General features: G+C 33.2%; 1 protein-coding gene across 1 annotated transcript in view; it reads right to left on the bottom strand.

Moving 5' to 3' along the window:
• Positions 1-17,048, bottom strand: part of LOC149783274 (KICSTOR subunit 2-like) — a 55,119-nt gene that overhangs the window by 33,814 nt on the left and 4,257 nt on the right. Inside the window, exons 2-3 of the mRNA XM_089933088.1 lie at positions 13,299-13,437; positions 2,430-2,522 (exon numbers count right to left, since the gene is read on the bottom strand). Of these exons, the coding sequence (XP_089789214.1) occupies positions 2,430-2,522; positions 13,299-13,437 (232 nt within the window). The remainder of the gene's footprint in view (positions 1-2,429; positions 2,523-13,298; positions 13,438-17,048) is intronic.

Below are 17,048 nucleotides of genomic sequence, written 5' to 3'. Positions count from 1 at the left end.
GAATATTAAATCATTATTATTCAACTGGTAACACAAATTGAATATTAAATCATCATTATTCAACTTGTATCATACACTGAATATTAAATCATTATTATTCAACTTGTATCATACATTGAATATTACATCATTATTACTCAACTGGTATCACAAATTGAATATTAAATCATCATTATTCAACTTGTATCATACACTGAATATTAAATCATTATTATTCAACTTGTATCATAAATTGAATATTAAATCATTATTACTCAACTGTTATCATGCATTGAATATTAAATCATTATTATTCAACTTGTATCATAAATTGAATATTAAATCATTATTATTCAACTTGTATCATAAATTGAATATTAAATCATTATTATTCAACTTGTATCATAAATTGAATATTAAATCATTATTATTCAGCTGTTATCATACATTGAATATTAAATCATTATTATTCAACTGGTAACACAAATTGAATATTAAATCATCATTATTCAACTTGTATCATACACTGAATATTAAATCATTATTATTCAACTTGTATCATACATTGAATATTACATCATTATTACTCAACTGGTATCACAAATTGAATATTAAATCATCATTATTCAACTTGTATCATACATTGAATATTAAATCATTATTGTTCAACTTGTATCATAAATTGAATATTAAATCATTATTACTCAACTGTTATCATACATTGAATATTAAATCATTATTATTCAACTTGTATCATACATTGAATATTAAATCATTATTACTCAGCTTGTATAATACATTGAATATTAAATCATTATTATTCAACTTGTATCATACATTGAATATTAAATCATTATTATTTAACTTGTATCATACATTGAATATTAAATCATTATTACTCAGCTTGTATCATACATTGAATATTAAATCATTATTACTCAACTGGTATCATACATTGAATATTAAATCATTAATACTCAAATGTTATCATACATTGAATATTAAATCATTATTATTCAACTTGTATCATAAATTGAATATTAAATCATTATTATTCAGCTGTTATCATACATTGAATATTAAATCATTATTATTCAACTTGTATCATAAATTGAATATTAAATCATTATTATTCAGCTGTTATCATACATTGAATATTAAATCATTATTATTCAACTTGTATCACACACTGAATATTAAATCATTATTTCTCAACTGTTATCATACATTGAATATTAAATCATTATTATTCAACTTGTATCATAAATTGAATATTAAATCATTATTATTCAGCTGTTATCATACATTGAATATTAAATCATTATTATTCAACTTGTATCATACATTGAATATTAAATCATTATTATTCAACTTGTATCAGACATTGAATATTAAATCATTATTATTCAACTGGTATCACACATTGAATATTAAATCATTATTATTCAACTGGTATCACACACTGAATATTAAATCATTATTATTCAGCTGTTATCATACATTGAATATTAAATCATTATTATTCAACTGGTATCACACACTGAATATTAAATCATTAATACTCAAATGTTATCATACATTGAATATTAAATCATTATTATTCAACTGGTATCACACATTGAATATTAAATCATTATTATTCAACTGGTATCATACATTGAATATTAAATCATTATTATTCAACTGGTATCACACACTGAATATTAAATCATTATTATTCAACTGGTATCATACCCTGAATATTAAATCATTATTATTCAACTGGTATCACACACTGAATATTAAATCATTATTATTCAACTTGTATCATACCCTGAATATTAAATCATTATTACTCAGCTTGTATCATACATTGAATATTAAATGATTATTATTCAATTGGTATCATACTCTGAATATTAAATCATTATTATTCATCTGGTATCACACATTGAATATTAAATCATTATTACTCAGCTGGTATCATACCCTGAATATTAAATCATTAGTATTCAACTGGTATCATACATTGAATATTAAATCATTATTTGATCCAATCCAATCTATTCATTCAGACAGATTCTGTTTGCCTCTTGATCATTCTGATAAATCAGGTTTTTTACTGTCTGTAATTCTGAGCAGATATGTTACAATCAAATCTATTCATTCAGACAGATTCTGTTTGTCTCTTGATCATTCTGATAAATCAGGTTCTGTACTGTTTGAAATTCTGAGCAGATTTGATACAATCCAATCTATTCAATGACATTTATAAACCACCACCTTTCCCAACCTGAATCCTCTCATATCTCCATTGGTAAAAATATATGTACTTTATATTAACTAATAAAAACATAAATGTAAATTTAAGGAATATTGTTGAATAGTTTCTAAAACTATACATTCACTGGTTAAATACCAAATAAAAATTTAAGGAATAGTGAATTTGTGTGGAATCAAAAACAACTTACCTTTGAAACTAAAAGACATTTAAATTTCAGTAACCACTGGCAAAGTGCTGGCCTTATTACTGCTTTAGAGCCCCCAAATGCCGACTTCTTAGACTGTAAAGAAATTACAATTTCATAATTTTGCACACTTAACACTGGGCTGTGTTAATCTCAAGAACATAATTATACAATGTAAAGATCCTTAAAAATGGGAAAAAATATATTACAAAATAATGGTGTTCTGCACCAACCTACCTATGTGAAAAGGATTTTCTTTAAAACCTGTATTAGCACTTAATCAAGAATTATGTTGATTTTTGTTGTTGTTGTGGTGTTCAACACCATTTTTCAGCACATGACAGGCTATGCATGGTGGCCAGTATTAATGGTGGAGGAAAAACATGGGAAAACCCTGGAAAGAACCACAGACCCACGAGAACCTACAAACAAGCTTTCTCACATACCCACATTGGCTGAATCCGAGACTCGAACCAGTGCAGACAGAGGTGAGATGGCAGTGATCTCTAATGGAAAGCGCTTTAGACCACTCAGCCACTCGGGGCCCCCGAAGAATTATGTTGAGAAATTGGACATTTTATATTACCATATATAGTACTTTAGGTTCAATAAAACTGCAAACAACACAGACTTTGATCTACTATTGTACAATGCACCAGTACATCAGGATCTGTTGTTTTTTCCTACTGATTACAACTAACAAATTGCATACAAACAGATTTGCCTGCACATTATTTGATGATAGATCTGGGTCTGTAAAGTTTGCAGTTAACTTGACTTATAATTGAATATGCATGGTAAATATAAATAGAAAAACTACACAACTAGCCCTAATTATCATCCTAAAAACAATTTTGGAGGATCCATTTAGACTCTAGTCATGACCAAAAATGTCAGCTATCAGAATGGTGTTATTTATTTTAAATGTTGGCAAGGAACAATGCAGCTTATAGAAATACTTTTATAACAGCATACAACTGTTTGGAATAAATCTATATCATAATTATCTGAAAGTATATAGCATAGTTGTCTGAAGATATAATATGTAACATAGCTGTCTGGAAGAAGATGTGATACGTAACATAGCTGTCTTGAAAAAGATATGATATGTAGCATAGATGTCTGGAACAAGATGTGATATGTAACATAGTTGTCTGGAAGAAGATGTGATGTGTCGCATAGCTGTCTGGAAAAAGATGTGATATGTAGCATAGCTGTCTGGAAGAAGATGTGATGTGTCGCATAGGTGTCTGGAAGAAGATGTGAGATGTAACATAGTTATCTGGAAGAAGATGTGATATGTAACATAACTGCCTGGAAGATGTGATATGTAATATAGCTGTTTGGAAGATGTGTTATGTAACATAGTTGTGTGGAAGAAGATGTGATATGTAGCATTGTTGTCTGAAAATGAGATATGCAACATAACTGTCTGAAAGATAATGTGATATATAACATAGTTGTCTGGAAGAAGATGTGATGTGTTGCATAGCTGTCTGGAAAAAGATGTGATATGTAGCATAGTTGTCTGGAAGATGTGATGTGTAGCATAGATATCTGGAAGAAGATGTGATATGTCACATTATTGTCTGGAAGAAGATTTGATATGTAGCATAGCTGTATGGAAGAAGATGTGATATGTAACATAGCTGCCTGGAAGAAGATGTGATATGTAACATAGCTGCCTGGAAGAAGATGTGATATGTAACATAGCTGTATGGAAGAAGATGTAATATGTAACATCATTGTATGGAAGAAGATTTGATATGTAGCATAGCTGTATGGAAGAAGATATGATATGTAACATAGCTGCCTGGAAGAAGATGTGATATGTAACAGCTGCATGGAAGAAGATGTGATATGTAACATAGCTGTATGGAAGAAGATGTGATATGTAACATCATTGTATGGAAGAAGATTTGATATGCAGCATAGCTGTATGGAAGAAGATGTGATATGTAACATAGCTGTCTGGAAGATGTGATATGTAGCATAGTTGTCTGAAGATATGATCTATAACATAGCTGTCTAGAAGAAGGTGTGATATGCAACATATTTGTCTGGAATGTGATGTGATGTGTAGCATATGTGTCTGGAAGAAGATGTGATATGTAACATAGTTGTCTGGAAGAAGATGTAATCTATAGCATGGCTGTCTGGAAGAAGATGTGATGTGCAGCATAGGTGTTTGGAAGAAGATTTTATGTATAGCCTAGGTGTCTGGAAGAAGATTTTATGTATAGCCTAGGTGTCTGGAAGAAGATGTGATATGTAGCATAGCAGTCTGGAAGATGTTATTTGTAACAGTTGTCTGGAAGAAGATGTGATATGAAACATAGTTGTCTGGAAGATGTGATATGTAACATAGCTGTCTGTACGAAGATGTGATACGTAAGATAGCTGTCTGGAAGAAGATGCAATATGTAACAGTTTTCTGGAAGTAGCTGTGATATGTAACTTAGTTGTCTGGAAGAAGATGCAATGTAAACCATGGTTCTTTAGTTGTTGTTGTTGTAGGGTTTAACGCCATTTTTCAGCACGCGATAGGCTATACATGGCGGCCAGTATTAATGGTGGAGGAAGAACCCGGGAAATCACCGGAAAGAACCACAGACCTCGAGAAGCTACTGGCAAGCTTTCTCACATATCCACATTGGCCAAATCCGAGACTCAAACCCACGCACACTGAGGTGAGATGGCAGTGATCCATAACGGAGAGCGCTTTCAACCACTTGGCCACTCGGGGCCCCCATGGTTGTTTGGAAGATGTAATCTATAGCATGGTTTCTGGAAGAAGGTGCAATCAATAGTTGTCTTGAAGAAGAGCCTAGTTCTATGGAAGATGTCATCTATAGCATGGTTTCTGGAAGAAGGTGCAATCAATAATTGTCTTGAAGAAGAGCCTAGTTCTATGGAAGATGTAATCTATAGCATGGTTTCTCACTCTCAGACTTTTATTGAAAAACCAACTTTTAAACATGAACAGAAACACTAACACATCTACTCTATAGATACTGTCGATTGCTATAGATATACAGTAATTCTATCGATAACACTACTGATTTGCCATAATCTGCTGCATTTGTGTCATTCTGATAATTCGCATGACTGGTATTGATTACTGGATGAAATGGCATGGAATATAACAACTGACAAAAGGTTTAATGTCTTTGTAAAGCTCATGCAAAGCAATAGTGAAATAAAGAGGTCAGGAGGTGCACCACATGAGTTGCCCATGATTCTAGAAACTGGGAAACATTGTTAATGTTACAAGTTTGACAGAACAATTCATATAGAAAATGATTTATTGGAAATCATAACTAATATTCAAGTTTCTATCCTAATTAACCCAAGTTTCTATCCATTTATGAGGCTTGGTCACTCATATACAGCATAGGTAAATGAACAGGTTATTCATAGGATCTGTATGTGTGCATATGTATAATAATAGTAGTAGAAACTTAAGAAATGATATTATGTACAAATGGTAATGATGAAAGACAAAGACCATGGGTATAGAATATATGAAATTCATTCCAACCATTTGACGTTGTCCAATACAGCTGAAGACCACATCCCCAGTCCAGTGTAGCTGAAGGTTGTATCCCCAGTCCAATATAGCTGAAGGCTCTATCCCCAGTCCAGTGTAGCTGAAGGCTCAATCCCCAGTCCAATATAGCTGAAGGTCATATCCCCAGTCCAGTATAGCTGAAGGCTGTATCCCCAGTCCAATATAACTGAAGGCTCTATCCCCAGTCCAATATAGCTGAAGGCTGTATCACCAGTCCAATATAGCAGAAGGCTCTATCTCCAATCCAATATACCTGAAGGCTGTATCCCAGTAAAAATATAGCTGAAGGCCATATCCCCAGTCCAATATAGCTGAAGGTTGTATTACCATTCGAATATAGCTGAAGGCCATATCACCAGTCCAATATAGCTGAAGGCTGTATCCCCAGTCAAATATAGCTGAAGGCTGTATTACCAGTCCAATACAGAAGGCTGTATTACCGGTCCAATATAGCTGAAGGCCGTATCACCAGTCCAATATAGCTGAAGCCCATATCACCAGTCCAATATAGCTGAAGCCCATATCACCAGTTTAATATAGCTGACGGCTGTATTGCCAGTCCAATAAGGCTGTATTACCCAGTCCAATATAGCTGAAGGATGTATCCCCAGTCCAATATAAATGAAGGCTGTATTACCAGTCCAATATAGCTGAAGGTTGTATCACCAGTCCATTATAGAGAAAGGTCATATCACTGGTCTAATATAACTGAAGGCTGTATTACCAGTCCAAAATAGAAGGCTGTATTACCAGTCCAATATAGACAAAGGCTGTATTACCTGTCCAATATAGCTGAAGGTTGTATCCCCAGTCCAATATAACTGAAGGCCATATCACCAGTTCAATATAACTGAAGGTTGTATTACTAGTCCAATATAACTGAAGGCCATATCACCAGTCCAATATAACTGAAGGCCATATCACCAGTCCAATATAACTGAAGGCCATATCACCAGTTCAATATAACTGAAGGTTGTATTACTAGTTCAATATAACTGAAGGTTGTATTACTAGTCCAGTATAACTGAAGGTTGTATTACTAGTCCAATATAACTGAAGGTTGTATTACTAGTCCAATATAACTGAAGGCCATATCACCAGTCCAATATAACTGAAGGCCATATCACCAGTCCAATATAACTGAAGGCCATATCACCAGTTCAATATAACTGAAGGTTGTATTACTAGTTCAATATAACTGAAGGTTGTATTACTAGTCCAATATAACTGAAGGTTGTATTACTAGTCCAATATAACTGAAGGTTGTATTACTAGTCCAGTATAACTGAAGGTTGTATTACCAGTCCAATATAGCTGAAGGCCATATCATCATTAATAATGTAATGGTTACTCATATACATAAATTATAATGTTTACTGAATTCAATACACACATTGATGCAAAACTGTGCCACCCAAGTAATATGTATTTTTAGGAAAATGATTTAGATTAAAATCCACACTAGAATGTTGAAATAATGCTTAAATTGCAGTGCATATAAGTCAGCTTCGTGATTAGGGCAAAAAACATATATAAAAAAATGGTAAAAAGAATGATTAGGAAAATTAACAGAAATTAAATTGGCAGAGAGCTGTAACAACCAAGCCTTGATTATTCAGAAAAATTAAGTAAAATCAAGTTGTAAATAAGTCCAGCAACTCATCTCTGGAGAAAAGTATCACACTTTCTGTCAGTGAAGAAAAGTGTCAACCTTTGCGTAAGTTGTTCATATCAATCTGCATATGAAAACAGGTGAAATTCATGCACCTTTCACATATACTTATCTTGGAAGTATATTAGGGATGAAGCCTAACACCCAAATGATTACTTCTGTTGTTAAGGGAAATGTATTCTGATAATTAAATATTCTGAATAGATAAAAGCAATTCTTGCCAGTTTGCACGATGTACAGTGGGTGTTTCTGACTGTACTTAAAAACTTTGATGTATTATGGTAACTGGTTAAGGAATAGACTTTTTCATGCTGACTTTGTATACATGTGAAAAATACAGTAACTATGCTCACAACATATACTAAAAATAATAAGTGTACACAATGCATAAAATACAGTAACCATGGACACAATGTAAAATATCCTAAATCTGTAAACAATACATGTGCTAAATATGGTAACTGTGTACAGAGTGTATTGTGTAAAATACTGCAACTTTGTCTAGCATACTGTATAAAATATGGCAACTTTGTACAGTGTATTGCAAAAAACATGTAAACTGTGTACAAAGTGTATTGTGCAAAATATTGCAACTTTGTCTAGCGTACTGTATAAAATATGATAACTTTGTACTGAGTGTATTGCATAAAACATGGAAAATGTGCACAGTTGTTGTTGTTGTAGGGTTTAACGCCATTTTTCAGCACACAATAGGCTATACATGGCGGCCAGTATTATTGTAGAGGAGGAACCCGAGAAAACCCCGGAAAGAACCAACGACCCGCAAGAAGTTACTGGCAAGCTTTCTCACATATCCACATTAGCCGATTCCAAGACTCATACCCATGCAGAAAGAGGTGAGATGGCAGTGATCCGTAACGGACAGCGCTTTAGACCACTCGGACACTCAGGGCCCCAAACTTTGTACAGAGTGTATTGTGTAAAATATTGCAACTTTGTCCAGTGTACTGTGTAAAATATGGTAACTTTGAAAAGAATTTATACCATCAAATTTGATAACTTGTATAGTGTAGTTTGTAAAATATGGCACCTTTGTACAGCGTGTATTGTTTAAAATATGTTAACTTTGTACAGAGAGTATTGCATAAAATACTGCAACTTTGTATGGAGGGTACAATGCTAAATATGGAAACTGTACAGAGTGTATTGTGTAAAAATTGGTAATTCTGTACACAATTTACATGTCAAAAGATGCATGAATGAAGAAAAATTAAAAATGCTTATCATTTTACACAACAGGCAGAATTAACATGAAAAGAATAAACCCAACAAATATTGTAGATTAGTCTGTTCATTTTTTCACTTGTGTTTCATGCAGTAAATTAAATGGCTTCAAAGGAAAAATAACCAAACACAAGAAAAATGAATAGATAATACACGCATTGAATCAATGTGAGTACTAATGCAAACAACATAAACACAAGTTGTTTTTTTCTTGCAAAAAAATATTAAGTATTGGCACATTTCGATGAATAATATGAGAAAAAAAATCAAGCTTCAGTCAATAGGAATACCAGACAGAATACCAAACAATATGAAGCAATACTGGACAGTCAAAATGAATGCCAGACCGTCAACAGGATTACCAGACAGTTAATAGGAATACTAGATAGTGAATAAGAATATCAGTTAATAGGAATACCAGATAGTCAATAGGTATAATGGACAGTCAATAACAATACTGGACAGTCAACAGGATTACTGGACAGTCAACAGGATTACTGGACAATCAACAGGAATACCGGACAGCCAATAGGAATGCCAGACAGTCAACAGGAATACTGGACAGTGAATAAGGATACCGGAAAGTCAAAGGAATACCAGACACTTAATAGGAATACCAGACAGTCAATAAAAATACCAGTCAGTAGGAATAATGGATAGTCAATAGGAATACCAGACAATAGGAATACTGGAGAGTGAATAGGAATACTGGACAGTCAATAAAAATACCAGACAGTCAGTAGGAATACTGGACAGTCAATAGGAATACCAGACAATAGGAATACTGGAGAGTGAATAGGAATACTGGACAGTCAATATGAATACCAGACAATAGGAATACTGGTGAGTGAATAGGAATACTTGAGAGTCAATATGAATACTGGAAAGTAAATAGGAATATCAAATAGACATTTTAAAAATCAACTGCATCTGATGCAAATGACAATGGCATTATGGTATGGGACCTGAACTAATAACTGACTGAAATTGTTAATTAAGTGCAATACTGTATCTTTTATTCAAAAAATCATCACAACAGGGTGCAATATCTGCATAATACATTAACTATCTGATTTCTTTCCTGACACTAATATGTTAATTGATAAATGAATCACCTGTCTGCTACTTTGTCAGAAATACTTAAATGATGAAACTGGTGTAAATCATTTGTTCTACTCATTGACCCTAGCAAATTGTATAGGCCCATATCTTCCACTGAATTATGCAGATCTGTGCAAATTTCATAGGCCCAAATCTTCCACTGAATTATGCAGATCTGGGCAAACTTCATAGGCCCATATCTTCCACTGAATTATGCAGATCTGTGCAAACTTCATAGGCCCATATCTTTCATTGAATTATGCAGATCTGTGCAAATTTTATAGGCCCATATCTTCCACTGAATTATGTAGATCTGTGCAAACTTCATAGGCCCATATCTTCCAGTGAATTATGCAGATCTGTGCAAACTTCATAGGCCCGTATCTTCCACTGAATTATGCAGATCTGTGCAAAGTTCATAGGACCATATCTTCCACTAAATTATGCAGATCTGTGCAAACTTCATAGGCCCGTATCTTCCACTGAATTATGCAGATCTGTGCAAAGTTCATAGGACCATATCTTCCACTAAATTATGCAGATCTGTGCAAACTTCATAGGCACATATCTTCCACTGAATTATGCAGATCTGTGAAGTTTGTTAGAAATGATCAGTGGAACAAATGATACAGACCCTGATCTGCTGGCTCATTATATCATGGCATATCAGGGTCTGTGTTGTTTTGTTTTTTTGATGATATACTGATTTTAATCTAGGTACATTATAATTATCTTTTATACATGAATCGTGGGATGTATTCATTCAAATTATGCAGGCTCATGTATCAAGTACCTAAGTATGATTGTGTATGAAGACAATATACAAATTAACATCTGAAGAACACAACATTTTATTTTATTAGAATATGTTGATACATAAGTAAAAAAAAGTCTTGTCTCATTAATCCTACTTTGTTTATGAAGTCATTTCTCAAACATTATGTCAGAAATATGAATAAATGCTGTAAAAATGCTTATGAAGTCATTTCTCAAACATGATGCCAAATATATATTAAACAAATGCCGTAAACTTTGTTTATGAATTTATTTTTCAAATATGATGCCAGAAATGTGGATAAATGCTGAAATTCATTTTATACCCCCCCACCAATGAACCTAAATGTTTATGATAGGTATGTTACTGAAACTTTGGGTTTTAACTAGGGAATCCAAGATGAATAAATTATACAGACAGAACTACCCTTTAATTTGCTGCAAATTAAAAATTGTGTTGAAACCTGATGTATGGCTATCCAATTGATATTATTAAACCCCATGCCACTGAATGGACTTTGTCACTTGAAAAATTGTTCAAGGTGCCCATTTAACGGCAATCATTCAGGTCATATGAATGAGACTCAGCATTGCATAGACAACATCAACACAGTACATGCTTCATGATACTACTGAAAGCAGTGTCTTTTATAGATTTTTGGATGCATTCATTTCCCATGATAAGCCCATACTTGATAAAAACATCTCACATGGTTACACAATTTCACCAAATCATTTATGGGACAACGTTTTTTTTCTCCAATGAATGGCAAATCCTGGATAAAAAGAAAAATAAAAGCTGCCCCTCCCCTGGCTTATCACTGAAGAAAATAAGCATTGTTGCACTTACCAAATCATCAACTTCTGATAGCTAAGCCCAATCATTAGCAAATTTAATATTATTAATATACAAAGATTATATCTAGGTCCTTACAACAAGAAAGAAAAATTGTATGAATCAGGAAAATAAATTGGCAAGATTCATGTACAGATAAAGAAGTTATACATTTTATTAAGTAGTGCTGAATGAATCAAAGGAGTTTAATCTACACTGTTGCATATTTCATCTCCATCATTTGTGTTATTAGATACCATTCCAATAAAAAGGTACAATAATTTATATTGAGGTTCAAGCATTTGTGTTATTAGATATCATTCCAGTAAAGGGGTACACTAATGTATATTTAGCCTCAAACATTTGTGTTATTTGATATCATTCCATTAAAGGGGTACAATAATGTGCATTTAACTTCTAGCATTTGTGTTAATTGATATCATTTCAATACAGAAGCACCATATTTATTAAATGGAAGACCCCATGACTTTTTGATAAGCCTAATGTCCATTTCACATTTGGAAAATATTTAACAAAGATATCTTTAAATGATAATAACACAACCCCGACTGTAATTTTTTTTATCAGGCTGGCCACTTTGTCATTTAAACAAGCATTAACTTATAAACAGCATTAATTATTGTAGAATTATTAAAAAAAACAGGTTACTATAGCATGTGTGTAACCTATATTTTCCTGGGGGGTTTAGAATAATGCAAGAAACGCTATGACCAAGTTCCATGAACAAAGCATATCTACAACTGAAATCTGAAAAATACAAAATATTTGAACAAGAGTTAACCTTGAAACAACATTAATTACTGTAAGATGAGAAATGCAGGTCACTGCAACCTATATTCACTCAAGTGTGTGACCTATATTCCCTTATAGTGGCTTAGAATAATGCAAGAAATACAATCACAAGTCCCATAAACATTCAAATCCTACAATCAGAAATTTGCCTGGAAAACAACACATTTACATTAGGTTAACCTTTAATAAAATATTCATCAGCAAACAAAAAGTAGGTCACAATGACATATTTTTGACTGAGGTGATTCTGCATGATGCAAGTAATCCATATCAAGTTCCAATAACAACTAATACATATATCTGGCAGCAGTGGTAAATACAAGTTTTGCAATATTATTCTGCATACAAAACTGTCACTGCCAGGGGATATAGCATAAGTACTCTTTAAAGGAAATCAGGTAAGCTAAAAATATATGGCAAGAATTCACAATCATAATTTACATGTACATACTTACACCAAAGCCTAGTAGGTATTTAGAAGTTAAGTTTTTAAGAAGCCTGATTACAACATGCTTGTAAATTTTTTGACCATGAAATGCTTATAACTTTCACTATAAATAAATGCAGCAAAAAAACATTCTAAAGAGGCAAACTGGTAAATTCTTTTAAATAATTTTCATAATTATATCAGTCTTAAAAATGATGTCAGCAAATAGTAGCATGACATATGTACGAGATACCTGTTTGAGGCACACAATTATTGCTATTCCGTACAGAATATTATGAGGTAAGACAATGGGAATAGGTTTAAAATGCACATTACCTTACACATTCTACATGCTTGAGTTAATGAAATATAATTTATTTTAATTTACAAAGAAAGAAAGTTGATTTTTAAATAGGTAAGACAAATGCACTTACCTCCCTTGCTTGAGCACTAGCACCCCAGCTAATTAGCTTTGTGTGGGCTTGGTGAAGTTGTATTAATGAAGGAAAAAACTGCCATACTGACATCTGGATCTGGGCTGACAGAAGGTGACTTATAACTTCACACTCCAAGCTGAAAATAACATCATGAATAGTTATGGCCTGGACAACCTTTAGCCAGGACTGGACAATTACCACCTCTAGCAAATTAACATGCTGGAACCTGGCATCAAGCCCCAGACTGCGACAATGCTAAACTTAAAACAATACAACTATGTTATCATGGAGTCCCTAAATGAAATTTACCACATTTTTTAAAAAATTACAAAAGTTAATATATAATGATTATGGTTTGATGACACAGTGACAATGAAACTGAAACACCTGACATCTAGGACTCAGCTGGAAGCAGATCTTTGATCACATAACATTTAAAAATCAATTGTTTACAAATTAACAATATTAACATTTTCATTGTACTGACATGTCCTAAAACAAATAAATAAGGAAAAAAAACAAATATTAAAAAATGACATGAAAACAAAAATAATTTCAAACAGACTACTTGTTGGTTGCCAGTTTTATTCAGCATTTTAGGCCATTTAATGGTGGCTCCATTTAACTCACTTTAGCCACCAAACCCTTTGTTTTGCACTTCATGAATACATTGAAAACAACTTATTATCAATTTCATTTCTAACTTAAACTTGGAAGACATTATGATGTTATCTTCAAAACAGAAGCAGATAAGCAATTTCCTTGTGCAAAGAAAATCTCATCTAGAACAAATCTGAGTATGGGAATGAGGAATGAATGCCAATGAAATCTGTCACATTATAATTCCTGCATGTGCAAAAGACTGCTTTGAACCCGAAAAACTATTCACAAAACCCAGTCCTATTCTATAATTATTTTTTTAAAATTTACAAAAGGTGATAAACCTCATCTGTTTCAAATCTGTTCCCCTAGCTGATTCTGTGATAATTGTATTTATCTATTCCATCAGCTCCTTCATTCACTGGTTAAATCGGCATAGAAAGAGAAATTCCAAAATTACCAGGATTATATCTTAAGGGGGACTTACCCCTTGTCACCAAAAGCAGTGCAGAGTAGAAAAGAATGAGGGGGATGAGGAAACATCACAGTTCAATATTTACCTAACACTTCAATACTCCATCTTTGAGAGTTCTATTGAAATCAAATCAAAATCTTTAAAAGATGTCACCTCTAGTTGTATAAGTATTAATCTGTTAGTTATTTCTGAGCATACTCTGTTCCTTCTGAAAAGACACATGCACAGCTAGCTTTGTCAGCTTGAAGATGTTGGCAAACTTATCTTTGTGGCTTTTCTATAGAATTTTCCACAGCTTACAGATATTATCTTTTGGATAAATCTGCTCTAAAATAGAATTTTTAATTAATACAAACTTACTTACTTACTGACTACCATGCCAGATTTCTTATCTGTTCCATAATGCTGTATTAGGGTTTTCAGTCCATCAAATGTCATAGTCGGCTTGTACAGAGAGAGGTATTCAAAATAAATATCTTTACTTCTTAATTTCATTTTATTCATCCTTATTTATTCAATTTATCTTAAAACTGATATGGATATATGGTTATGTAGCATATGATTCATAGAGCTAAACGGACTGATACAAAAATTAAAATTGCATTCTACTTTTAAATTGTCTGTATTTTACTTGGGCTCAATATTCTGCCCTGTTTACATTTAATTTGAAATACCGCTGATAGGGAGACTGACCATCATACCTTCTATTTTAGTCCATCTATCACGTACATGTGACTCATATTTAGCACCATTTTTGGCTCAAAATCAATCAAAGGTATCTGTATTAACAATTTCGCAGATCCAATATTCCAATTTCCATCATAACGTTAAAAAGTATTGTCCTCATCACTATCACCAAACAGTATTTGGTGAAAGGAAACATAATGAACCACGCTGGGAATCAGACATCTTGGGTTTTCTAGGTGGCCCGTATTTTATACATGCATTTGTAAAACTTCCTTCACGGAGGGCTCACACTATGCCATAACCCTTATTCTAGAGCAATATGTGCCTATCAAATTTAGTTTAACAACCATTTTTGTCATGCCTGAAGACCTTAGATGTGTAAACGTAATAATAAGGATATACTACGTCAAGTGTATTTTCATATGCAGGACTCTCAACTAATTTGTGAGAGTTCTCGCGCATCACTGTTTTCCAAGTGTGCGAATTTGTACATATTTTGCATGTTTCATGCAAAAACACACCCTGACGACATCTCTGTTCAAGTACTCTATATATCAATGACTTTAGAGCAAAGTTTCTTGTTTGCTTTGCTAGTACTTCCCATCTGTCACACAGGGTATAAGTTACACTGATTGCTGATTGGTAGTTATTATTCAACCTCAACCAGAACAAGCAACAACCAATAAGATTTGATTGCAACATATTTTGCTGTGTAACACACGAGTAGTGTAGCTTTCAAATCAACTAAAGTAGACAAGATGAAATTCAACGTAGAAACTTTGTGTACAATTGGTTATTTAATGATGAGTAAAGTACTTCCTTATATTCATGATACATGTGGAACATGTCTGGAATGTATCCTTTATGCTGTACATACTGCTGGTATAAGATAATTAGCATGGAATGGGGGTGGGGGAAGACTGCGAACCATGTGACTTTGTTCAAATTACCGAGTATCCTCAATAGCCTTTTTTCTTTTTACTAATAAAAATGAGTGCCTACGACCACAACTACTGTTTCTGATGAATTATATATTTAAATAATAAGACGGTGAACTAATAATAATTATTCATAACTGCTGAAAACACAAAAAATTATATATGCTAAGTATCGTTTTGAATTAATTCTCCTCTTGTATCGATATGTGTATCGTTCCAGCAAAAGTACTGATGCATCGTTATATCAATGAATCATTTCACTCCTACAGAATACACCACTATACTCAACTAGATCTTTCAGTAAAGAGTACTTACAGAATATCCCACCCCACTCAAACTAGATCTGTATATAGTGTGCACTTACAGAATATCCCACACAACTCACACTAGATCTGTCCATAGTGAGCACTTACAAAAAATCCCACACAACTCTAACTAGATCTGTCCAAAGTGAGCACTTGCAGAATATCCCACACAACTCTAACTAGATCTGTCCATAGTGAGCACTTACAGAATATCCCACACAACTCTAACTAGATCTGTCCATAGTGAGCACTTACAGAATATCCCACACAACTCTAACTAGATCTGTCCATAGTGAGCACTTACAGAATATCCCACACAACTCTAACTAGATCTGTTCATAGTGAGCACTTACAGAATATCCCACACAACTCTAACCAGATCTGTCCATAGTGAGCACTTACTGAATATCCCACACAACTCTAACTAGATCTGTCCATAGTGAGCACTTACAGAATATCCCACACAACTCTAACTAGATCTGTCAGCAAAGCTTCAGCTTCGGAAAGAAATGCAAATGCAAATAGAGAGAGAGAGAGAGAGAGAGAGAGAGAAAGAGAGAGAGAGAGGGGGGAAAACAAAGAGAAAACTAATGGAGAGACAGAGAAAAGAGGGGGAAAGAGGCACAAAGAGAGAAGAGAATGAAATTCAAATTCAAAGAGAGGAAAAGCAAATGCAGACAGAGTGAAAGACAGAAAGAGAGAGGGAGAGAGAGAGAAAAAAAGAGAGAGATATAGAGAGAGA

The sequence above is a fragment of the Sinohyriopsis cumingii genome, chromosome 14, assembly GCF_028554795.1.
Source record: "Sinohyriopsis cumingii isolate HCF-2022 chromosome 14, ASM2855479v2, whole genome shotgun sequence".
NCBI classification, from domain to species: domain Eukaryota; kingdom Metazoa; phylum Mollusca; class Bivalvia; order Unionida; family Unionidae; genus Sinohyriopsis; species Sinohyriopsis cumingii.
This window is presented reverse-complemented; position numbering and strand designations above follow the sequence as displayed.